This window comes from Panthera leo, chromosome A3 (assembly GCF_018350215.1).
Source record: "Panthera leo isolate Ple1 chromosome A3, P.leo_Ple1_pat1.1, whole genome shotgun sequence".
Lineage (NCBI taxonomy): Eukaryota > Metazoa > Chordata > Mammalia > Carnivora > Felidae > Panthera > Panthera leo.
Genome location: NC_056681.1, coordinates 80796591 through 80824533, shown reverse-complemented (window position 1 = coordinate 80824533; position 27943 = coordinate 80796591). Strand labels below are relative to the sequence as shown.

General features: G+C 35.1%; 1 protein-coding gene across 3 annotated transcripts in view; it reads left to right on the top strand.

The window, feature by feature from the left end:
- Nucleotides 1-27943, top strand: part of LOC122216109 (WD repeat containing planar cell polarity effector) — a 351781-nt gene that overhangs the window by 273762 nt on the left and 50076 nt on the right. For all 3 annotated transcript variants that reach the window (XM_042932434.1, XM_042932435.1, XM_042932436.1), the window contains one exon: nucleotides 16064-16223. In XM_042932434.1, coding sequence (XP_042788368.1) covers nucleotides 16064-16223 — 160 coding nt within the window. The remainder of the gene's footprint in view (nucleotides 1-16063; nucleotides 16224-27943) is intronic.

Here is a 27943-nt window from a genome sequence, read left to right as displayed (position 1 = left end):
AGAAGCAGTAACCTCTTTGACCTCAGCCACAGCAACTTACTAGACATGTCTCTGGAGGCAAGGGAAACAAAAGCAAACATGAATTACTGGGAACTCATCAAGATAAAAAGCTTCTGGACAGTGAAGGAAACAATCAACAAAACTAAAAGGCAGCCAATGAGATGGGAGAAGATATGTGCAAAAGACACATCGATAAAGGGTCAATATCCAAAATATATAAAGACCTTAATCAAACTCAACACCCAAAAAACAAATAATCCAGTGAAGAAATGGACAAAAGACATGAACAGACACTTTGAAAGAAGACACATAGATGACTAACAGACACATGAAAAGATGCTCAACATCATTCATCATCAAGGAAATACAAATCAAAACCACACTGAGATACCACCTCACACCTGAAACAATGGCTAAAATTAACAACTCAGGAAAGGTTAGCTAGGATGTGGAGAAAGGGGAACACTTTTGCACTATTGGTGAGAATGCAAACTGGTACAGTTTGGAGGTTCCTCAAAAAATTAAAAATAGAACTACCCTAAAACCCAGCAATTGCACTACTAGCTATTTATCCAAAGGATACAAAAATGCTTATTTGAAGGGGCACATGCACCCCATGTTTCTAGGAGCACTGACAACAGCCAAATTATGGAAAGACCCCAAATGCCCACCGACTGATGAGTGGATAAAGAATATGTGGTATATATGTAACAATTAAATATTACTCAGTAACCAAAAAGAATAAAATCTTGCTATTTGCAACAACGTGGATGGAACACATATTATACTAAGTGAAATATAAGTCACTCAGAAAGAAATATCATATGATTCCACATATGTGAAATTTAGGAAACAAAACAGATGAATATACAGGAAGGGAAGGAAAAATAAAAAGAGACAGGGAGGCAAACCATTAGAGACTCTTAAATATAGAGAACAAATCGAGGATGGGTGTTGGATGGGGGAATGGGCTAAACGGGTGATGGGCATTAAGGAGTGCACTTGTTGGGATGAGCACTGGGTGTTATATTTAACTGATAAATCACTAAATTCTACTCCTGGAGCCATTGCTATACTATATGTTAACTAGCCTGGACTGAAACAGATTTTTTTTTGGAAAAAATTTGGATTTACTCTTCACACCATAGTAAATTCCAGAAGGATGAAGGATTTAAATCTAAACCATGTAGGGGTACCTGAGTGGCTCAGTGGGTTGAGTGTCTCACTTTAGCTCAGGTCATGGTCTTGCAGTTCGTGAGTTCAAGCCCCATGTTGGGCTTGCTACTGTCAGCTCAGAGCCCACTTTGAATCCTCTGTCCCCTTCTCCCTGCCCCTCCCCTGATTGTGCTCTCTCAAAAATAAACATTAAAATTTTCTTTTAAAAAATCTAAATCAGAAGAAAAAAAAGAGTGAAGTCCAATATAAGCTGGATATTAGGAATTAGGGAAACTTTCTAAAAATTAGTGGTAGGCAAAACAGATCTTCCAAAGATGCGTGAATATGCTATGCAAATGGCAAAAGGGACTTCGCAAACATTACACTAGAATTTTAGATTGGCCATTTTGTGAATATATTTCATAATTTTTAGAAACATGTATGTATTTATTTAGTATAATCTTTTAATAAAGAATAAAATGTTTGTTAACCAAAAAATGTAATTATAGTTGCCAAAAGATTATTCTGTATTATCCAGTTGGGTGCACTATATCAAATGAGCCAGAGATCTTTTTCTGGCTGGAGTAAAAATATTGTGGCAGTAGAGGAGGAAAGAAAGTTTTGAAGTGTGAAAGAGATTTGACCTTCTATTGCTGGAGGAATCCTCATGGAAAGCTTGAAAGGGAATGTTCCTCCTCTAGGAGCAAAGAATAGTCCTAACCCATAGCAAGAAAAGAGTGGGAGACCTTAGTGCCATAACGTCAAGGAACTGAAGTCCATCAACAACCTGACTGAGCCTGCATCAAAAGCTTTCCCATGAACCTCTAGACACCAGCCCAGCCCAGCTGACAACTTGATTTAAATCTTGTCAGGCCCTGAGCAAGAGGTTCAGGCAAGCTGCACTATATGTGGACTTCCAAACTACAGAACAGTAAAATAGATGGGTGTTGATTTAAGGTGCTAAATCTGTGGTAACTTGTTATAGGAACAACAGAAAATCAACACACAAACCTTCAAAATCCAGAAGTAAAAAGGGAAAGGTGATAAAAGTAATAACTTAAAATTAATATATTTTATAGGGAAAACACATTAAGCAAATTTTTAAGATGACTAACAAAAATATTCACAACTTACATGAATAAAAATTTAATATCTCTAATATATTAAGAGCTTCTAAAATACAGTAAAACAAAAGATGCACATTCCTGAAGAAAAATGGGTTAGGAACAGCGTGTACAGCAAATTAAAATCACCCTGAGATATTTTCCACCTGTTAGATTCTAAGTCTGATATATGCCATTGACAAGGTTGTAGGAATGAATACATGCACTGCCAGTGGGAATGCAAAATAATAAAAGTCCTATAAAAGAGAATTTGGCAATATCTAATAAATGTATAAAGTAACTTTGATCCAGAAATCTCACTTCTAGAAATCTAATCCAAAGACACCCATACACAAACATGTATACACGGAAAGATGAATGCACAAAGCTATTCATTATAACACTGTTTATGATAACCCCTCCCCTCCCCCCCAAAAAGACTGGATATAATCTAAATATTCATTAAAAGGAGAATAGTTCAATACACTATGGTACATCCAAATAAAGGAGAAATGTACAACTCTACACACAATAGACTGATGTTCAGAATCTACTAAGAATAAAGAACAAAGTGAACAAAGAATATGATACCATTTATCTCAGTGTATTTTTGTTTAAATATCTACAATAGTTATTATAGAGAAAAGGGTACAGGAGTAGAATTTATAGTTCCTTGAATATGCTTTTCTTTGCAGAGTGGACTCTGGAACCATTAATTTTACATAATTATATGGAGCTTTTTAAAAAATAATCGTAAAAATGAAACAAAACTAACTAGGTATCCAATTACTGCCATAATAATGCAGGAATTATTCTAAGTGACTTTTAAAATTCAGTGTTTGTAACTACACATATGAATAGATATAAAAATGGTCTTTCAAAACAATCTTCAGCTGTTTTACAATCATAATCAGTGGCACTATTATTAAGAATCCAAGAGTCAGACATGTGGTGTGGGATACAGCAAATGAACATTTATGATGATGATTAAGAACTAGGGTTTTCAACATAGGAGAATGGTGATATTAGTAATGCTGATGAAAAAAACATCTCTGTAGACCTGAAATTGAATTAATAATCTCAGTATTAACTAATGATGTAGTTTCTATTTGAAAAAAAAAATAATAATAAAAACCAAACCAAACATCAAACAAAATGACACAAATAAATGGGAAGATGCCCCATGCTTATAGATTGGAAAGAACAATATTGTTAAAATGTCCATACTACCGAAAGCAATCTACAGATTCAATGTAATCCCTATCAAATATCAACATTTTCACAGAACTATAACAAATAATCCTCAAATTTGTATGGAACCACAAAAGGCCTCAAATAGCCAAAGCAATCTTGAGAAAAAAAGAATAAAGCTGTAAGTATCACAATCCCAGATTTCAAGGGATACTACAAAGCTGTAAGAATCAAAACAGTATGGTACTGGCATAAAAACAGGCACACAGATCCATGGAACAGAATAGAGTCCAGAAATAAACCCACACTTTTATGGTCAATTAATCTACAACAAAGGAGACAAGAATATGCAATGGGGAAAAGACAGCAAATGGTGCTGGGAAAACTGGATAGCTACATACAAAAGAATGAAACTGGGCCACTTACTTAATCCATACATTAAAAACAAAAACAACAACAACAAAAACTCAAAATAGATGAAAGTTCTAAATGTGACACCTGAAACTACAAAACTCTGAGAAGACTATATAGGCAGTAATAACTTTGACATGGGAAGGGAAACCAAAGCAAAATTAAACTATTGGGACTACACCAAAATGAAAAGCTTCTGCACAATGCAAGAAACCATCAACAAAATAACCTACTGAATGCGAGAAGGTATTTACAAGTGACATATCCAATAAGGGGTTAATATCAAATATATACAAAGAAGTTATATAACTTTACACCCCCCACAAAATAATACAATTAAAATATAGGCAGAGGACCTGAATTGATATTTTTCCAAAGAAGTCATACAGATGGCCAATGGATACACGGAGATACTCAACATCACTAATCATCAAATGAAAACCACAAAGACATATGTATCACCTTATATAGAGAAAAAGGAACCCTTGTGCATTGCTGATGGGAATGCAAATTGGTATAGCCACTGTGGAAAACAGTATGGAGATTCCTCAAAAAATTAAAAGTAGAAATAGCATACAATCCAGTACTTCTACTTAAAATGAAAACACTAATTCAGAAAGATATGTGTACTCCTGTATTTATTACAGCATTATTTATAACATCCAAGCTACAGAAACAATCCAGGTGTCTATGATGAATGGATAAAGAAGGTGTGTGTGTGTACACACACACACACACACACACACACACACACACACACACACGAATATTAGTCATAAGAAAGAATGAACTTCTGCCTGGATGGGCACAGATGGAGCTAGAGAGCATTATGCTAAGTGAAACAAGTCAGTCTGAGAAAGGCAAATACCATGTGATTTCACTCATGTGGAATTTAAGAAACGAACAAAGAAGAAAAAGAGACAAACAAGAAAACAGACTCTTAAATACAGAGTACAAACTGGTGGTTTCCAGAGAAGTGGATGGGTGGAATGGGTAAAATAAAGTGGATTAAGAGTACATCTACCTTGGGGCACCTGGGTAGCTCAGTCAGTTAAGCATCCGACTTCAGCTCAGGTCATGATCTCATAGTTCATGAGTTGGAGCCTTGCACTGGGCTTTGTGCTGACAGCTCAGAGCCTGGAGCCTACTTCAGATTCTGTGTATCCCTCTCTCTCTCTCCCTTCCCCACTCGCACTCTGTCTCTGTCTCTCTCTCAAAAATAAACATTAAAAATTTTCAAATTTTAAAAAGAGTACATTTACCTTGATAAGCACTGAGTAATGCATAAAATTATTTCATGATTATACTGTACACCTGAAACTAATATGTATTAATTATACTTCAATAAAAATTAATAAAAAGGGAAAGCACTTATTTTTAAAGAGATACAATATAAAATATTTCAAATAAAATGATCTGTCTAGGATTTGCTTCAATTATTATTCCAGGGGTAGAGTATTGAATGGTAGAGGATTGAGAAGAAACAAGATTGACCATAACTGGTAATTACTGAAGCTGGATGATGGAGAATTAGCTAAGGGATCATTATTCTGTTCTCGCTGGTTTCAGACATGTTGAAATTCCATAACAAGATGACTGTGGGGTGTGTTTATGTTTAAATAACAAGCTGGAATAAATAAAAGTACTCTTGTAAATATCTTTGTACACATTATGCTAGTGTTTGTAGAGGATAATTTCAAAGTATAGTATATTGAGTCCAAAAAGAAATATTTTTATGGACACCGCCAATTTTCCCTTTAAGTATTGATTCACCAACAATATACAATCAACAATATACAAGATACCCATTTCTAAAATCCTCACCAACAATCTGAGAAGTTAGATGACCTACCCAAGACCAGATGGCACAACCTAGAATAAAACTCAGATAATGGTCAGTAATTATCATACTGCCTGAGTCAGTAGTTCATTAATTTGAACAGTGTTTAAATCTGTAGTTGAGTTCAAAAAAGGAGATAGGAGCTAAGAGAACTTATTGCTGTCATACACTGGTCTTCTGAAATAAATGGCACTATTTCCTTGGTTATCTTATACACGGTTCTTTAAATCTCTCTCTTCTTTTGTTGGCTATGTGCCTTCAAAGGAATGTCCGTTCCAGTCTAAAATCTCCCAAAGGTTTTCAGGGTAAAACACATTTCAAGATGTGCAATACATGGAAGAGTGAAAATCTTATATGATATTGTTTGTTAAACTGACAGCTCTACTTAACAGAAGCCATTAAAATATTTACAAAGTAGCAGCTGCTCTAGTAAAAAAATACAGCTTTTTGGAGGCATGAAAATAAACAAGTTGATAAGTACAAGGTAAGCCGTTTGACAGCTTCTTTGTGTGCACTGCACAATATACAGAAAATTCTGATATTTACAGAGCAATTATAATACAAAGCCTTTTAAGTTAAAAGGACATAGAGCAAGTAAGAACTGTTTACAAGAATTCTTCATACTGATCTTTTAAACAATTTAGAAAGCCCCCAGACATAATTCTTTAAGAAGTGCTAGGTTTTTGGTGTTTTTTCTTTTAAATAAGCTTTATTTTTAGAAGATAATTATATACACGTCTCCATCTATAAACTGAATTTAGCATATGGACTACCAGTTTAAAATCTTTGTTCTAGGAAAACAAAACAAAATTCTAGGTAATTCCTGCTTTTGGCAGACAGTTAAGATTACCCAATTCACTGACTCTTAGCCCAAACCCATACTCACTCTGCCTACTGAACACAAACGTATGACTATAAAGTAATAGATCACTAAGGATATAACCTCTCCATACTCTGTCCTCTGGCTCCATCCCAAACAAAATTCTGCCGCTTGGTAGTTTGTTAGTTTAAGACTTTATCCTTTATTTACTAGGTGGAGCCAAACTACTAGTCATGCCTATAACATTCCCTGAAATTTAGTAAGCTCATTATTATATTTTTAAGTAAAACCACACTAATATAGCTATAATCTAAGACCATATGCCTTATAGTAAAGAATAAATACTGTTAAAACAATCCTTTTTTTTTTTAATTTTTTAAATGTTTGTTTATTTTTGGGAGAGAGCAAGCGCGAGTGAGCATGAATGGGGGAGGGGCAGAGAGAGGGAGACAGAGAACTCGAAGCAGGCTCCAGGCTCTGAGCTTTCAGCACACAGCCTGATGCAGGGCTCTAACCCACGAACTGCGAGATCATGACCAGAGTTGAAGTTGGGTGCTTAACCAACTGAGCCACCCAGGTGCCCCATAAAGCGATCCTTTTTTTTTTTTTTTAACGGTTCTCTCCTGCTGACATTTCCCCCAACTGCAACAATAATCATTTGCTGCTACTGTTGATTTTACTTTCATTTTATATTCAAGAAAGCACAATTGAAGCATACCTACCCTGTTATCAAACTGTAATCTCATCAAGGACAGCCTTTATGTCTTCTTCATGTTTATATCCCCTACTCAGTAGAGCAACCTACATGGAGCCAACTCTCAATAAAAGTTTGCTTATACAAATAACCAAAGCCTATTTTCACATTTGAAAACAGCACCACCTCAGAACTCCAATTATTGTCAGAGATCCATACAGTCTCATTTCAGCCTTATTAGTAAGCAAAGAGTAAAAATGTTATGGCACATGTAATGGTATTCTACAAAATAAATATGCTTATGATACAAGTACTTTCTACAAATATTTTCATCCTTAAGATAATACTAACAGATCTCCAAGCAGAATTTATTACTTCAAATTATTGGAAGGAGATAATCCAAGCCATATGTATTTTGTAATGGACAAGAAAAGAAAATTGGTAACAGGGTAATTGGGAATAGGACTCAATGTGAAAATAAATAGTCTTCTTTGCCTACATGAAAGCTATTTACTTATTACCTGTTATAGTTTTAGGCACTATGGAAACTAGTGACTTCACTGTGGAAGGAGCAACTTCAGCAAAATGGTGGACTAGGAAGCTTCAGACCCTTGTTCTCCCATGAAGACACCAACCTAACAGCTATGAGGAATAAAATATCTTTGTGAGAACTCTAGAAAATAGTGAGGGGCCATAGCACCCACACCAATGCATAAACAAGAAAAGGGGTGGTTCAGAAGGAGTAAAAGAATTCATTGCATTTTGCTCACCATACACACCATTCCTCACCTCAGTAGGGTGGTACAATAGGAAGAATATCACCCAGTAACCAACCCCTTTCTTGAGACAGAAGAAATAGAGTGGAACTCAAGTACAGTATTCTGGCTTCTCTGGGAAGTGTACAAGGAACTGACTTCTGTGTTGCCTGGCTTGAGATGTTAGTAAGAATGACAGCAGCATAGTTTAGATATCAGATTGGAGGCCAGTGAAAACAGAAGTGAGTGCCTTGGTGCACTGAATATCAGAGGCTCTCAAGTCAGCAGGCAGGCACTAGGCAGAGCAAGAGAATAAGGGCAGAAGAATTCAATAGAAAATGAAATCTGAGAACAAATGGGAAATCAAGACACACACACACACACACACACACACACACACACACAACCTGTATATACTAAAAGCACACATATCATTTGAAATCATTGAGTCAGAGGAACAAAAAGAAAACAGAATGAAGAAAAAGTGAAGAGAGCCTAAGAGACTTATGGGTCACCATCAGAGTCCTAAAAATGTGTTATAGCAGTCGTAGAAGGAAAAGATAAAGGACAGAGAACTTACATGAGAAAACATTGGGAAGTGGCTGAAAACTTCCCAATCTAAGGAATGAAATGAAAACACAAACTGTAGATCAATGAACTCCAACTAGCATAAACATAAACAGACCTAAGTTATAACAAAACTGTTCAAAGTCAAAGAGAACCTTGAAAACAGCAAGAGAAAATGACTTGTCAAGTACAGATTATCAGATTTCTCAGGAGAAACCTTGCTGATCAGAAGAAACGGGATGATATACTAGAGAGCTAATGACAGAAGAAAACTGTCAAACAAGATTATTGTGTCCTATAAAACTGTGCTGAAAAACTGAAGGAGAAATTAAGATCTTCCCAGATAAATAAAAGCTGAAGGAATTTAGTACTACTAGACCTGCTATACAAAAAAAAAAAAAAAAAAAAAAAAAAAAAAATACTAGGGACTCCTGCAAATTAAACCAAAAAGTGCTAGACAGCAACATGAAGTCCTATTAAAGTATAAAGTTACCCAGTAAAGGTAAAAATACAAATATAGAATCCTGTATTACTGTAAGTTTGTTACATAAATCCACTTTTAATTCTTGTACAGAGTATAAAAGACAAAAACCCTAAAAAACTATAAATCTATGTTAATAGGTATACAATATATAAAGATATAATTTGTAACAATAACAAATGGGGGAACAGAACCATAAGGGGGTAAGGTTTTGTATGTGATTAAAGTTACCAGTTTAAAATAGATTTTTTAACTTTTAAGATACTTTATATAATTAAAATTATATCCAAAAGAAAAACTATAGAATACACACAAAAGCAAATGAGAAGGAATTACAACATATCACTACAAAGAAAAAGTCAAACACAAAAAAAAACAGTAAGAGAAATAAAGGACAAAAAAGCTGTAAGACACCAAAAAACAAGTAACAAAATGACAATGGTAAGTCCTTCTGGGTCAATTAGTTTAAATGTAAATGGATTACACTCCTCAATCAAAAAACACAGATTGAGTGGATTAAACAAACAAGATCCAATAATATATTTCATACAAGAGACTCACTTTATATTTATAGGCTGAAAATGAAAGCATGGAAAAATATATTCTGTGAAAATAATAACAAGAGCAAAGCTGTCTGTACTAATAGCATCCATAAAGACTTCAAGTCAAAAACTATCACAAGAGACAAAAAAGTATATCATATAATGAGAAGGAGCACAACTCACAAGGAGGATCTAACAATTATAAGTATTAATTTAGCAAACACTGCAGCTCTTAAATATATGAAGCAAACACTGACAAAATTGAAAGGAGAAAGAGAGAGTAACAAAACAATAGTAGGAGACTTCAGCACCCTTCTATCAGTAATAGAAGAACAACCAAACAGAAGATCAAAAGGACATAGAGGGCTTGAACCACACTATACACTAACTGGACCTAACAGACATCTATACAACACTCACACAACAGTGTAAAATACATTATTCTCAAGTGCACATGGAGCATTCTGCCAGACAGACCTTAAGTCAGGCAAAAAAACAAACAAACAAACAAAGAACAAAAAAACAAAAATCCAAGTCTTAACAATGTAAAGACTGAAATCTTAGAAAATATCTTTTGCAAACACAATGGAATATAACTAGAAATCAACAGAAGGAAAACTTAAAATTCTATAAATATATGTGTATTAGGGTTCTCCAGGGAACAAATAGAATATATAGCAAGATACATGAGGGGATTTATTGTAGGAATTGGCTCACATGATTATAAAAATTGAGAAGTTCCATGGTACACCATCTGCAAGCTTTAGAACCAAGAAAGCTGGCGGTGTATTTCAGTCCATGTGTAAAGGCCTGAGAATCAGAAGCACCAATGGTTTAACTCCCAGTCTGAGGCCAAAGGCTTGAGAACAGGGATGGGGGATGGGCAGCAACACTGGTACAAGTCCCAGAGTTGAAAAAGCCCAATGAATGAGGAATTCCAACATCAGAAGGAAGGAGAAGATAGATGTCCCAGTTCAAGAAGACAGACACAATTCACCCTTTCTCTGCCTTTTTGTTCTATTTGGGCCTTCAACAGATTGGATGATACCTACCTAGTAGACTTTTTTATTTAGTCTACTGATTCACATGCTAATTGCTTCCTGAACTCATTCACAGACATACCCAAAAATAATGTTTTACTGGCTATCTGGGCATCATTTAACCCAGTCAAGTTGACACATAATATTCACCATCACAACATGGATATTAACACCCTTGTAAATAAACGATGGCTCAAAGAAGTCACAAGGGAAATTAGAAAATATCTTGAGACAAATGGAAATGAAAACACAATATACCCAAATTTTGGGGATGCAGCAAAAGCAGTGCTAAGAGAAAAGTTGTATCAGTAAATATTTACATTAAGAAAGAAGCAAGATGTCAGATCAACAACCTAAATTTATACCTCAGGAACTAGAGAAAGAAGAACTAAGCCCCAAGTTAGCCAAAGGAAGGAAATAACAAAGATCAAAGTTGAAATAAATGGAGGCCAGAAAAATAGAAAAGATCAAGGAAACTAAAAGCTTTTTTAAAAAACTTCAACAAAAATTGACGAATCATTGGCTAGATTAAGAACAAAAAGAGAAAACTCAAAAATAAATATCAGAAGGAGGGGCTCTTACAACCAATACCACAGAAATAAAAAGGATTCTAAAACTACTATGAACAACTACATGCCAACAAATTGTAAAACCTAGAAGAAATGGATAAATCCTAGAAATGGATAAATCAAAAAGAAAAGTCCAGTGACGGCTTCACTGGAAAGTCCACTACACATTCAAAGAAGACCACCAGTCCTCTTCAAACTTTTACAAAAAAAACTGAAGAGGAAACAACAGCCCATACTCATTTTATGAAGCCATCATTACTCTATGTAGGAGTGCTGACAATACTAATTCCATCTTTGACCCTACCATCTTGTTCATGTTCATTTGATGACCTCTCTTTTGGGGTTTCGTGTTCCAGGCCCCTTGGAGATTAATATACATGCCTTAGGCTGCCAAGGCTAGGATGAGGTGGAAGGCATGTTTTAGCCTCCTGTGAATCTGTTAGCCATAATACAGCCTTTCCCCCTCATGATGCACAGGTGGTGCCACAAGATCTAATAAAAGGTTAGCTGTCAATTAGGTACATGCAAACCCTTTGAGGTACATGTTAACCCTCTGATCTCATTACACTATCCTTCTTTGTGTCCCCTAGCTCTAATAAAATCTGTGGACAAAGGTCTGGATTTTATGGAGAATAACTATGTAGTTGCCATTGATCTCCCCCACCTGATTGCCCCATCAATAAGTTACCATGAAAAAAACTCTGTGTATACTGTATGGAATCACCACCTTCATATTCCTGTCTTAAAGTGCTTTCTCAATTTGGGGGATACTTTAATGTCCCTCCCCGACTTTCTAGCACCCTAATACCAAAGCCAGACAAAAACATTAAATAACAGAATATACCAATATTTCTGATGAATGCTGATGCAAATTCTTAACAAAATACTACTAAACCAAATTCAGCAGCATATTTAATACATTATACTCCAACTAATTTATTTCTGGAATGCAAGGACAGTTCAACCTACAAAAGTAAATTAATGTAATATACCACAATAACAGAATGAAGGACAGAAATACCCTCTCATAATAAAAACTCAACAAACTAAATAGAAAAGGAAAGTATCTTGACATTAAAAAGACTCATATTAAAATTATTAAAAGCCCACCACTAATATCATAGTTAAAAGTGAAAAGTTGAAAGCTTTTCCTCTACAATCATGAACAAGACAAGGATGCTCTCTTTCTCGATTTCTTTTCAATAATGTGCTGGAAATCCCAGCCAGAGCAATTAGGAAATAAAATAAATAGGGGTGGCTCAATTAGTTAAGTGTTTGACTTCAACTCATGTCATGATCTCACAGTTTGTGAGTTCGAGCCCCACACTGGGCTCTCTGCTGTCAGTGCAGATCTGGCTTTGGATCCTCTGTCTTCCTCTCTCTCTCTCTGCTCCTCCCCTGCTCACACATACTTGCACACAAGCTCACTCTCTCTCTCCCCAGAATAAAGAAACCTTTAAAAAATAAAATAAATAGAGGCATCCAAATCAGAAAAAGACCCTTAACTATACAGAACTGTAGGCTACTGGAGGGAATTGGTGGGGAGGGATGGGTAACATAGGTGATGGGGATTAAGGAGTGCACTTGATGTGATAAGCCCCAGGTGTTGTATGAAAGTGTTGAATCACTGTATTGTACACCTGAAACTACATTATACTGTATATTAACTAACTGGGATTTAAATAAAAACTTTTTTTAATTTTTAAAAAATGAACAATTTATAAAGAAAAATTTTAAAAACAAATCCAATCAAGAAAAATTAAATTCTTAGGAATAAACCTAAGGAGGTGAAACACCTATACACTGAAAAGAAGAAAACACTACTGAAAGAAAATGAAGAAGACAGTAAAAAGTGAAAAAGCATTCCTTGTTCATGAGTTGTTAAGATTTACTGTTAAAATGTCCTTAGATCCCAAAGGAATCTAAAGATTCAGTACAATCCTTCTCAAAATCCCAATGACATATTTTGCAGAAACAGAAAAACCTATCCTAAAATTCATATGGAACCTCAATGGACCCTAAAGAACCGAAATAATCTTGAGAAAGAATAAAGCTGAAGGACTCACAGTTCCTCATGTCAAAACTTACTACAAAGCTACTGTAACCAAAACAATAAATAGTACTGGCATAACAGCAGACATATAGACTGATGGAATAAAACAGAGAGCCCAGAAATAAACCCTTACATATATGGTCAAGTGATTTTCAACAAGGGTACCCAGTCCAGTGCAGGAAAGGACAGTCTTTTCAACAAATGGTGCTTGGAAAACTAGATATCCATATTAAAAAGAAATGAAGTTGGGGAGCACCTGGGTGGTTCAGTAAGTTAAGTGTCCAACTCCTGATTTTGGCTCAAGTCACAATCTCACAGTTAATGGACTGAGCCCCGTGTGGGGCTCTGTGCTGACAGCATGGAGCCCGTTTGGCATTCTCCCTCTCCCTCTCTCTCTGTCCCTTTCCTGCACATGCTTTTTCTCTCTCTCTCAAAATAAATGAATAAACATTGTAAAAAAAATGAATTTGGACCCTTAACTTTCACCATCTATGAAAATTAACTCAAAATGGACCAAAGGCCTAATTGTAAGACCTAAACTACCCAACTTACAGAGATAAAACAAAGAGAAAGCTTCATGACATTGGATTTGGCAATGGTTTCCTGGATAGGATACCAAAGTAGGCAACAAAAATAAACTGGACTGCATCAAAATTTAAAATTTCATCAAAGGACACTATCAACAGAATGAAAAGGGCAACCCATAGAATAGGAAAGAATATTTGAAAATCATGTATTCTATTTAGTAGTATATATGTAGTAAGGGTTTAATATCCAGAAAGATAAAGTACTCCTAAAACTCAACAACAAAATCAAACAATCTGATTCAAAAATGGACAAAGGGACTTGAATAGATATTTCTCCAACAAAGAAAATCAAATGGCTAATAGGCACATGAAAATATGTTTGACATCACTGATAATTATGGACACAAAAGCAAAACTATAATGAGATATAGTTATATGTGAGTTATATGTGAGCACCTCACATCCATTAGGATGGCTATAATAAAAAAAAGAAAGGAAAATAACAAGTGTTGGCAAAACTGGAAAAATTGTGGAGTGCTCTTGGTGGGATTGTAAAATGTTGCCACCACAACAAAAAAAATGGCAGTTCATTAAAAATTAAAAAAAATATATACCTTACCTATGATCCAGCAACTCCACTTATAGGTACATATCCAAAGGAATTGTAATCAGAGTATCAAAAAGATATCTGCACGCCCATCTTCATAGAAGAATTATTAACAGCGGCCAAAAGCTGGAAGCAACCCAAATCTCCATGGACGATCAAATGTATAAACCAAATGTGGTTCTGTGTACACACACACATGCGCAGTGGGATATTATACAGCCTTAAAAAGGAAGGAAATCCTGGGGGTGCCTGAGTGGCTCAGTGAGTTAAGTGTCCAACTCTTGATTTCTGTTCAGGTAATCATCTCATGGTCGTGAAATTGAGCCTGGCACATGGGGGTCTGGGCTGGAAATGGAGCCTGCTTAAGATTCTGTCTCTCTCCCCACCCTTCCCCCCTTCAAAAAAATTTTTTTTAAAAAATTGTTAAGAAAGGAAGGAAATCCTACCACATGGATGAGCCATGAGGACATTATGCTAAGGAGAATATGCCAGTCACATAAATACAAATACTGCATGATACCACTTAAATGAAGTACTAAAGTAGTCAGATTTATAGAAACAAAAAGTAAAATGGTGGTTACCAGGGCCTAGAAGAAGGGAAATAGGAAATAAATAGGGAGTTTTTTAATGGGTGTACAGTGTCAGTTTTGAAAGCAGAAAATATTTTGGAGATCTGTTGCACAATGAGGTGAATATACTTAATACTAATGAACTGCACACTTAAAAAATGGTTACCATGGTTGGAACACCTGGGTGGCTTAGTTGGTTAAGCATCCAACCCTTGATTTCAGCTCAGGTCATGGTTTCATGAGTCTGAGCCCCATGTCGGGCTCTGTGCACTGACAGTGTGGAGTCAGCTTAGGATTCTCTGTCTCCTCTCTCTGCCCCTCCCTGGTTCATGCTCTGTCTGAAAGAAAGAAAGAAAGAAAGAAAGAAAGAAAGAAAGAAAGAAAGAAAGAAAGAAAAGAAAGACAGAAAGAGAGAGAGAGAGAAAGAAAGAGAAAGAAAGAAAGAGAAAAAGAAAAAGAAAAAAAGAGAAAGAAAGGAAGAAAGAAAAGAAAAACAAAATACACACATGCACAGGGTGCAGTCCTAAGAGTTTTTGGCTTTTAATAAGATTTATGTTTTTTCAGATATGTTTTTCACAACTTCATCATGTTTCACAATTTTTCTAAACAATGCCCTGTCAAAGTTGCCAATATTCAAGTTTGCTTTCTTCATCTGTATGATGTGGGAATAACAAACTCTCTGTACACTTTAAAATTGTAATTAAGACTAAATATTAGAAAGATACTTTCCTTTATTGCTTTCAAATTATGTTCAACATATGGAGTGTAAAATAATTCACCTCTCACAACTTTCCAATATAATAAAATATTCCAGTAATTTGTTAACAACAAAAAATATTTGATTAATAAAATTCTGGCTAAAAACACTATGAATGAAGTTACAAGTGAATTTTTAAAGTCTAAACTCAGAAACATTAATTACTCAGTTACCAAATTCCCCTGGGTTGAGCTAAGTGTAAGAATGACAGAAGTCATAGGGGGACTATGACTACAAGATTTCCACTGCACATTATATAGTTAATTGACAAATTTTTAAGTTTCATTGGGATATGTGAAAGATTTTCCTGTAATCATACTTATGAAGGAGTTATCAGAAATTTTATTTGATTTTAACTTATATCTTGATCATTTTTTAACAGAACTCCTGGGGCCTTTGGACAGAGGAGATACGCTAAATGAAGCTTTTGTTGGCCTATCTTTAGCTCCTCAAGGAGAAGACACATTTCCAGATGACCTCCCTCCCTTTTGTTCAGTCCATAAACATATTCAACAAAGAACACAGAATGTCTCTTCTAACAGGTAAGATATGTTGAACTGAGTAAAGTGCTCCACAAAGTATTTAGTATTAAACAATTTAAATATTCCCTTTTTAAATGCAAACTAATAGTTAAGCAAGATTTCAAAATATCAAAGAAAAAAATGTGCATTTTCTCATGGCAACAACTTTATAGTAGTTTGTTCATGCAACAGCAGTTATGATGTAATTGAGTGTAAACAGAGTATTGTTAGGATGAATGTTATTGCAAACCAACATGAACATGAAATTACTATAAGATACTAAATTCTAGTCTTACTCTGTTGTTAAATTTTAGGATTGTGAGATTATTAGATTAAAATATTAATTTTTAGTATATTCAGTTTGAATTATAATTTAGATGATCATACTTATGAAGGTTACCATTAGTTTTTGGAATCTGATAATTGATAACTCATATGTATGTAGCTGATTATATTGGGTTATTGAGAAAATAAAGGATAAATGTGAAGTAAATATACTAGACAAAGTAATATTTATAATGGTAGCTATGTTAATTATGATAATGCTTTAAAGCAAAGGTCAGCAAACTTTTTGTGTAAAGCACCAGATATTAGGCTTTGTGGATCATACAGATTTTATCACAACACTCAACTCTGCCATCTTAGTATGAAAGCAGCCATAGATAATACATAAATAAATGAGAGTGGCTGTGTTACAGTAAAACTTTACTTACAAAAATAGGCAGTGGGCAGGATTTGGCCCCTATTCGGTAGCTTACATACCTGCTCTTAAGGATCCCAACTATATGCAATTACTGTGAAGAGGCCATATTTTTCATATATATCATATTTCAATATATTCCATATTTCCTATCAATTATACATGCATACTTAAAACATCCTTGAGAAAAATGCTTCAAACTACATAGTTTGGTTAATAGTAAATAAAGGAGAATTTCCAGGTATGGCAAAGTTTAGAGGTGAATAAATCCTGTCCCCAGCAAACAGTTTTAAAACTGGACAAAAACTACGATTTCAGGGCTCTGAAATCAAAAAGGGCAAACAACAATTTGATAAGCATTTATTCATGAAGTAATGCTGAACTTCTAGTAATGAAGGGGAAATCTGATGTTCTGGGGCTGCTCCCATCCTTTCACTACTCCCAAGCTAGTTCAGCCTTGTAGTTAGTTCTAGGGTAGCACCGGCTGTGAAAAACAACAGCTAGTTGACATGATGTGGAGCTTTTGAATGGAAAAACCCTTGCCCAGCACTATTATCGATAAAAATAGCAAACTAACTGTCAGCAAAAGTAACAAATTTGATAGGAAATGAACAGGGAAAGCCACAGTTCTACTAGCCTGCTTAGGTCAAGTGACAGAATGGGAGACTAGCCAAAAATTTAACCAGAAGATCCTGGAATAAGACTGTCTAATTAAGCTCTTTACACATTCCTGATAGAGTTGTATGACCTCTTAATTCTTTTGGCTCCCTTTTATATTGCAGGATCCTAAATTTTCCCCTTTTGCTTCTTTCTTCCTTCACACCCAACTGCCATAAGGTGCTTCTCCCTTTCTACCTTTTTCACCCACTCATCTCCCCACCCCGGAAACTGTGCATTTAAAAAAACTATCCCTTCAAGTTGCATGGTGTAGTTCATGCTAAGAACACCAGGAATTGGAGATCATGCACTTGCATTTGGCGTTTTTTCCATTTTATTTACAATTGTTTGGAAGTTCTCTGTCAAGTCATGCTGAAGCTGTAGCTTTCATGCAGTTTGTTTCTTCCTTATTATGTTCTATACTGTTTATAGAGGAAGTACTGAGAGGTGGAAAGGAAAGCAGCCATTATTATCTTCAACTACCTGGCAGTCCTACTTCTTTATTTACTTTTTTAAAAACAATGTTACTGGCGTATAATTTACATGTACCACAAAATTCACTCCTTGTAAGTATACAATTCAAATATGTTTGCTGAATGTATAAAGTTGTGCAACTACCACTACAGTGTAGTTTTAGAACATTTCCACTGCCACAAAGTTCCCTTATGCCAATAATTTACAGTCCATTCCCACTCCTACCTCCAGCCTGAGCCAGTCATGTGTCTGCTTCCTGCCTCTAGAGGAATTTCATATAAATGATATCAAACAGTCTGGAAACTTCATAGAAATTAATTCATACAATATGTTGTCTTTTTTTGTGTCAGCCTTCCTTCACTTAGCATTATGGTTTCTGAGGTTCATACATGTTGTAGTGTGTAGTTTATTCCTTTTTAATTTCTGAATAGTATTCCGTTGTATGGATATACCATATTTTGTTTATCCACTCACCAGCTGCTGGATATTTTAATTACTTGTAGCTTTCGGCTACATGAATAATGTTGATATAAATATTCACATAAGTCTTCGAGGGAACATACGTTTTCATTTCTCTTGGGTAGATATCTAGGAGTGGAACTGATAGATCATGTTCTCAGTTTATATTTATCTTGTTAGTTTTTAGAAACTACCAAATTGTTTTTCCAAAGTGACTAACATTTTACATACCCGTCAGCAACATACAAGGGTTTCAGTTTCTCCATATCCTCACCTGTGGTTGGTATTGTCAGTCTTTTTTATTATAGCTATTCTACCAGGTATAGTGTCTCATTATGGTTTTAATTTGCATTTCCCTAATGACTAGTGATGTTGAGCATTTTTATGTGATTATTAGCCATTAGCTTATCTTCTTTGGTGAAATATTTATGCAAAACGTTGTCCATTTTTTAAATAAGTTCCCTTATTATTGAATTATAAGACCTCTTTATATATTCCTCAATTTGAAGTCCTTTATCACATAATATGATTTGCAAATATTTTCTCCCAGTCTATGGCTTGCCCTCTCATTTTCCTAACAGTGTCTTTTGAAGTGCAAAAGTTTCAAATTTTGGTAAAGCACAATTTAGTTTTTCTTTTATTGATTGTACTTTTATATATAAGAAATCTTTTTCTAAATGAAAATCACAAAAATTTTCTCTCATGTTTTCTCCTGGAAGTTTTATAATTTTAGCTTTACATTCAAGTCCATTTTGAGTTAATTTTTATGTCTCATATAAGGGTTAAAGTTCATTATTTTGTATATGAAAATCTAATTGCCTTTACTCCTTTGTCAAAATCAACTGACCATACGTGTGAAGATTTATTTCTGGATTTGCCATTCTGTTCCATTGGTCTACATGTCTACCCCACAAAAACAAGTGTCAGACTTAGCTATACAAAGGGCTCCAATGAACCAGAATCTCACAAAATACATTCCAATACCACAAAAATAAACAGGAAAAAGATGAAGAGTTCTATAGAGTTATACTGCAAAGAAGCAGAAAAATGAAGACCAACATATATCAGTTGAGAAAAATTCTCTCCCCTAAAACAGGCATGAAGTACAAGAAAACTGTACAACACTTCAAGTACTCTGGAAACCCACTCTGAATTAGATGAAAACTAAGAGGAGAGGCAGGGAAGAGGAAGCTCAGTGCATTCAAGAAACAAAAGGAAGCAAAATATCTTAGAAATGAAAAATAAATTACAAGGCATTCCAATGGGAATAAATTCAAATTAAAATTTAAAAGAAGGCACTGAAAATGACAGAAAAAAATCCTCAAGAAAATAGGAATTGAGGGATATATTCTTGATATATATAACTTAGTCCTAATACTAGTATCTTCTTTAATGGGAAATCACTGAGGGCATTTCCACTAAAACCAGAAACAAGACAAGAATACCCACTATCTCTGCTACTGTTCGACACTGTACTAGAGGTACATTACAGTTAGCCATTACAATTAGATAAATCAACTAGATCAAAGGTTGGCAAACTATGGCCCAGTGGCCAAATCCAAATCTGCTGTTTTTGTAAAAAAAGTTTTATTAGAACACATCCACACCCATTTATTTATTGTTTATGGGTTGGTAGTTGAGACTGTATGTCCTCAAAGCCTAGGTAATTTACTATCCTATACTTTGAAGTTTGCCAATCCTTGAAGTAGAGAATAAAAAGTGGTAAGGAGAGGTGCCTTGTTAACTCAGTCGGTTGAGTGTCCTACTTCAGCTCAGTCATTATTTCCTGGTTCGTGGGTTCAAGCCCTGCCATCAGGCTCTGCACTGACAGTATGGAGCCTGCTTGGGATTCTCTCTCTTCCTCTCTCTGCCCCTTCTCTGCACTTGCTCACTCCCTAAACAAACAAACTTTTAAAAAAATTGGTAAGGAAATAAAACTATCTCCCTTTTCAGTGATATGACAATATAACAGAAGACTACTAGGGAATCAATGATAAAATCAAATATTTTAAAAATACAGTAAGGTAGAAAGATACAAAACTAATGTACAAGAACCACTAACCTTCATATACACAAACAGGAATGAGTTAGAGATGGTAATGGTAGAGGAAAACCCCATCTATTTTATCAACAAAGATTAAATACTGAGGAATAAACTGAACAAAAAATATGCAAATTCCACATGATAGAAATCTTACAACACTGTGAAAGACATAAAAATGGCCTTGAACAAATGGGAAGATATCCCTCTTCTTGAATAAGATGACTCAACATCATAAAGATGTCAGTTCTCCCTAAATTAATGTATTATATTAAACTACCTACATTTAATGTAATCCCAATAAAAAGACCAACATACTTTTTTATTGAGTTAGACAAGGTGATATTAAAGTTCACATAGAAAATTAAAACAAAGAAGAAACTATGGGAGGGGAGCCAGTCCTACCAGATAGTAAAACATCCTAATTATAAAGCCTTATAATACTATAATACTATAATACTTACAGTTTTATTCTTATGTGATTATTAGATTAGCATCTGCTTCCTCATTAACCTATAAACTCCATGAAGGGGAAAACCACCATGGCTCTTAGATATTATCATTTCACTAAGCCCTGCCATAATGCCTAGTGTATAGTTGGCACTGCAGGCCTACTGCACTCTTGGAGTTCTCAAGCATGTAGGGGAGGAAGAGGAATGCTATAGATAAGAAACAAACAAAAATACATAACTAAAGGTCATTCAATTAATGATAAGTACTAGGAAAAAATACAAAGAACTGGTGAGTAGAGAAGGTACTATTTGAGTTAAGGGCTGAACGATAAGAGTCATCTATGTGAAGATGCAGTAAATTGACAGAAGATTCCAGGGAGAGGAAAGTACCCATACAAAGGCCCTAGTGTAGTAACAAGATTGGGAGGTTTGCATAACAGAGAGCCAATACAGCTAAACTGTAAAGGAGTATGGAACATGATAAATTACTAGAGCCTTGTTAAGCCATATTAGTGTGTATGATCTTTGTTTTAATTACAGTGAGAAGCCAATATAGGATATTAGAGTATGTAGTGGGCAGAATGGACTCCCAAAGATGGCCACATCCTAACCCCCAGAATCTGTAAATATGTTACATCATGTTGTAAAGGGGAATTAAGGAAACAGATGGAATTAAGGTTGTTAATCATCTGACTTAAACATACAAAGATTTGGGGCGCCTGGGTGGCTCAGTTGGTGAAACGTCCAACTTCAACTCGGGTCATGATCTTGCTGTTCCTTGGGCCCCATCGGTGCTGACAGTTCAGAGCCTGGAGCCTGTTTCGATTCTGTATCTACCTTTTTCTCTCTGACCCTCCCCCTCTTACCCTCTGTCTTTCTCTCTCTCTCTCTCAAAAATAAGTAAACAATTAAAAAAAAAATTTTAAATAAGATTACCTCAGATTATCAGGCCTAATGTAATCCTTAAATCTGGAAGAGGGTCCTTAAATGTGGTTGACAGAGGCAGAAGAATCAGAGTCTAAGTGATTCACTATGAGATGGACTCAACCTACCATTGCTTTGAAAGTGGAGAAAAGGAGCCGTGAGCCCAGGAATGCAGGCTGGCCTCTAGAAGCTCAAAAATGCAAGAAAACAGATTATCCTGTAGCACTTCCAGAAAAGGAATGCATGCTGTTTAAGCCACTAAATTGTTAAAGAATCAAGGAAAAATTAATACAAAGTGTTAGGATGTGTTCTGCAGTTTTAATAGGTCATTTTGAATGACTAGGCTGACTTGATAGGGAAAGCTGCCTTGGCATCAGTGACAATTTTGATGTGATGTCTGATTTCATACTTCAACATACGGATGCTGGGGTTCAGGGCTAAATGTGAATTTCAGAACTACATTGGGGAAGTTTACCCAAAGATACTTAAAGTTTTTGTCTATAGGAGTTCAGTAATGTATCAAGCTCTGTAAGAAAGAGAAGCAGAGAGAAGAGAATGGCAGCATGGCCCACAACATGGGTCTACTCACCAGGGGTTAAGAGTGTACCTACTTTTGCTCACTATTGTATCCAGAGCCTCCAACCCAGCACCAGGCACAAAGTTAGGATTCAACAAATATTCCATCCATGAATGGTTGACTGAACCATAAAATATTAGCCTTCTTTATAAAATGTCCTCTTAATTTTAAGTCCTTCCCATTAATTATTTACATTTTTCATAGGCCTATATGACTGAATAAATTATTTTTTTATTCTTAATATACCTATTTAAATTCAAGTTAACATACAGTTTAGTACTGGTTTCAGGAGTAGAACCCAGTGATTCATCACTTACATACAACACCCAGTGCTCATCCCAACAAGTGCCCTCCTTAATGCTCATCACTCATTTAGCCCATCTGCCCACCTACCTCCCCTCTAGCAACCCCGTTTGTTCTCTGTATTTAAGAGTTTCTTATGGTTTGCCTCCCTCTCTGTTTTTATCTTATTTTTCCTTCCCTTCCCCTATGTTCATCTATTGTGTTTCTTAAACTTCACATGAGTGAATTCATATATTTATATTTCTGAGTGACTTATTTTGCTTAGCATAATACATTCTAGTTCCATCCATGTTGTTGCAAATGGCAAGTTTTCATTCTTTTTCATCACCTAGTAGTATTCTGTTGTGTGTGTGTGCGTGTGTGCATGTGTGCGTGTGTGTGTGTGTGTGTGTGTGTGTGTGTGTGTGTGTATAAAATCAGTCGATGGACATTTAGGCTCTTTCCATATTTGACTATTGTTGATATATCGCACTGCTATAAACATTGGGGTGCATGTGCCCCACTGAATCAGCATTTTTGTATCCTTTGGATAAATACCTAGTAGTGCAATTGCTGAGTCGTAAGGTACTTCTATTTTTTATTTTTTGAGGAAACTCCCTACAGTTTTCCAGAGTGACTGCACCAGTTTGCATTCCCATCAGCAGTGCAAAAGAGTTTCCCTTTCTCTGCATCCTCACCAACATCTGTTGTTTCCTGAGTTAAGTTTACTATTCTGACAGGAGTGAGCTGCTATCTCATTGTGTTTTTGATTTGTATTTCCCTGATGATGACTGATGTTGAGCATCTTTTTCATGTGTCTGTTAGCCATCTGGGTGTCTTCTTTCTAAAAGTGTTTGATGAACATAAGGGAAGGTAAGCAAAACTAACATAAAAAACAGGGAGAGGGACAAAACATAAGAGACTCCTAAATATAGAGAACAAACAGGGTTGCTGGAGGGGTGGGGGGTGGCGGATGGACTAAATGGGCAAGGAGTTTTAAGGAGGACACTTGTTGGGATGAGCACTGGGTGTTATACATAGGGGATCAATAACTGGATTCTACTCCTGAAATCATTATTGCACTATATTCCTAAATTGGATATATATTTTAAAAAATAAAATAAATTTAAAAAAAAGACAAGTGTCTGTTCACGTCTCTTGCTCATTTCTTCACTGGATTATTTGTTATTGGGGTGTTAAGTTTGATAACTTCTTTATAGATTTTGGATACTAACCCTTTATCCGATATGCCATTTGCAAATATCTTCTCCCATTGTTGGTTGCCTTTCAGTTTTGTTGATTGTTTCCTTCACTGTGCAGATACCTAGTAATAAACCTAACCAAAGAGGTAAAAGACCTGTACACTGAAAACTACAGAAACCTTATGAAAAAAAATGAAGACACAAAGAAATGGAAAAAACATTCATCCTCATGGACTGGAAGAACAAATATTGTTAAAATGTCTATACTGATCAAAGCAGTCTACACATATACCACCAGCATTCCTCAAAGAGCTAGAACAGACAATCCTAAAGTTTGTGTGTAACCACGAAAGACCCCAAATGGCCAAAGTAATCTTAAAAAAGAAAACCAGGAGCACCCAGGCGGCTCAGTTGGTTAATCAGCCGATTTCATTCATATCATGATCTCACTGTTCTTGAGTTCAAGCCCCATGTTGGGCTCTATGCTGACAGCTCCGAGCTTGGAGCCTGATTTGAATTCTGTGTCTCCCTCTCTCACTGCTCTTTCCCCACTTACACTCTGTCTCTGTCTCTCTCTCAAAAATATAAACATTGGGGTGCCTGGGTGGCTTGGTCGGTTAAGTGTCCGACTTCGGCTCAAGTCATGATCTCACAGTCCATGAGTTCGAGCCCCGCGTCGGGCTCTGTGCTGACCGCTCAGAGCCTGGAGCCTGTTTCAGATTCTGTGTCTCCCTCTCTCTCTGCCCCTCCCCTGTTCATGCTCTGTCTCTCTCTGTCTCAAAAATAAATAAACATTAAAAAAAATTTTTTTTAATATATAAACATTAAAAAAAATTAGGAAAAAAAAGATGAAGGCATCACAGTTTGGACTTCAAGCTGTATTACAAAGCTGTAATCATCAAGACAGTATGGTACTGGCACAAAAACAGACACATAAATCAATGAACAGAATACAGAACCCAAAAATGGACCCACAAATGTATGACCAAATAATTTTCAACAAAGCAGGAAAGAGTACCCAGTGGAAAAAAGACAGTCTCTTCAGCAAATGGTGCTGGGAGAACTGGACAGCAACATGCAAAAGAATGAACCTGTGGAGCACCTGGGTGGCTCAGTCGGTTGAGTGTCTGGTTTTGGCTCAGGTCATGACCTCACAGTTTGTGGGTTCGAGCCCCACATCGGGCTCTGTGCTCACAGCTTAGAGCCTGGAGCCTGCTTCGAATTCTGTGTCTCCCTCTCTCTCTGCTCCTCCCCCCCTCATGCTCTGTCTCTCTCTCCTTCAAAAATAAATAAAAACATTTTAAAAATTTTTTAAAAAAAGAATGAACCTGGACCACTTTATTACACCATACATAAAAATAAATTCAAAATGGATGAAAGACCTAAAAGACAGAAAACCATCAAAATCCTACAGGAGAAAATATGCAACAACCTCTTTGACCTTAGCCATAGCAATTTCTTACTAGATATGTCTTAGGAGGCAAGGGAAACAAAAGCAAAAATGAACCATTGAGACCTCATCAAGATAAAAAGCTTCTGCACAGCGAAGGAAACAATCAACAAAACAATAAAAATTTTAATTTCTGTGTAGGCTATGGCAAAATTAATAAATGGAATTCATTTGAACTAAATATAATACAGAAACCAACTGAAAACTGGTTTTGAATAGACTGTACTATGCTTGAGTTTATAAACAAACTTATTTGAATGTAAACTGTATGAGGGTAAAGATGTCTTTTTTTAATTCTTCATTGCTGGATCCTACAGGACTTAGAAAATTGTCTGTAATATAACGGATGCTTAATAAATATTTACTGAATAAATAAGATAATTATTTTTATAATACAAGAATATACAGGATATTAAGAATACATTACTAGTAATACATGTGTTAAGTAGACACTTTAGACACCCAAAAGAATCAGGCACTTCCATATTAATAGCAGTTACAACATCTAGGATATAAATGAGTGTTTTTAAAAATCACCATTATGTGAATTGACTGAGACTTTATAGGTCACCGACATTATTATTTAAATAGTTGGTTTCCATATTTTATGTGGTTAAAATAAACATTATTTAAATGGTTAGTTTTTCATATTTTTTGACCTGGCAATTAAAAAAAATGTTAAACAACTCAAAGAAAAAACAGTTTAGAATGAAAAAGGGTAATGAGAAGGACAATGGTAAATAATTGATCCTAGGACTAAATATTTTACTTTAGGTTTGGTACTGCCCTAAACTAGTTATTATATTTTAAATTATTCCATTTCTCTAGTTGCTTCAATCTTTCCCTCTGTATTAGATTATCTCCTTCAAGGTCTAAAATTCTTTACTGTAAATAAACCTTGCGTTCGTAACAAATCTACTTTGATATTTACTATCATAAATGAATAGTAATATTGTTTAGTTTTCTATTTATTATATCTGAATTCATACCTAACAAACTCCAAATAAAATACAAATCTTGTTAAAAGTTTTAAATATTGGCTTGGTTTTGTTAGATTTGTTTCTAAGCAAATTTCCCTTAAGTTAGAACAAACAAACAAAAAAACCCATCTATCCATAATCCTTATGTGTGCCTATAAACAATATAACTGATGAAAATTTTCAGTGTTTACAAAACAAAGAAAATTGTCAACAGAATGCCTGGCGGTAGACTTACCAGCAAAAAAAAAAAAAAAAAAAAATTTACAGCCTATAATTCATGAAGATTGGCTCAAAACAAACTGTCCCTGCCAACAGAAAATCTGACAATTATTCTGTTGTCTAATTTGGCTCAGCTTAAGTTGACCTTGTTTATTCATCTCAGTCTTTTAATTCTTGTTAACTTGGCATAAGAAGAGAACATATGGCATATGTCTAGGAAGTCCATTTCTGCATCTTAAACCAAAATAAATGTAGAATATACTCAGCATTTCCAGTGTGTTCAGCTATTAAGGTAACTTAATGTATATTACACAGAACTGATTAAGTTCATATTATCCCCACTAGATGTTTTATGTTTGCTGCCTATAAAGCTGAAAACTAAGTACAGACATCTTTTTCTAAGCTTCAGTATATGACTAAACCTGGCCAATTTCAAACATATTTCCAAAGACGACCATCAATTATAAACTCTTCTAAAACATAAAAATTAAAGGATATCAGCAATTTGACAATGTAAAGATGTTTACAGGTTTTCACTTAATCTCTAGCTATGTTTAAGAAAGCTGATCAAGAGAATGTGACAAAGATAGAATAAAAGCTATAGAAGAAAAAGAACATTTCCATTTTCTCTCCAGTCTAATCTGGTCTCCAGTGAATTTTCTTATTTTCATTTTCTGACCCACTAAAGCTTATTGTTAAAGAGAAATTTCATTTTATTGTGGCTTTAATTTGTCTCAAAAAAAGCTATGACGAAATGAAGTGCTTTACAGACTCGTGGCTCTATTACTGAATCGTAATTCTCCAGTACCGGAAAAAGAAAAGCAAACACCTTGAAAATCCAAAGTTCCAAAATTTACGTATTTTAAGGGGTATTATTTTGGTTTAGAATGTATTCTTTTTATTAACTAAGTGAAATGAAAAACATGAAAGTATAATTTCATGTACAAAACCATATTAGTATTAATATATTTTGAAGCTCTTAACCTTTGTTAGTGTACTTCACAGTACTTCTTGCATAGTACTTTTCTTCCACAAAGCTCACAACATTCAAACTTCATGACTTGCATTCAAAATACCATAAAATTTCAACTATAGGGGCATCCTTATTACCCAGATATTCATTACCTGAAATCCTATAGTTATGTGTTTACAAAGAGCAACAACAGTCTTCATAATGTGAAATATCTAAGAATGAACTAACTACTTATAAACTCAGTCCCCACTCAAATATTTATCCACAGTGAATACTAGCATTTATTTCTACATATTAAGTGCAAGGTCATCGGCAGTTTCACAGATTATCAGCTGTACCTACCACAGTAAT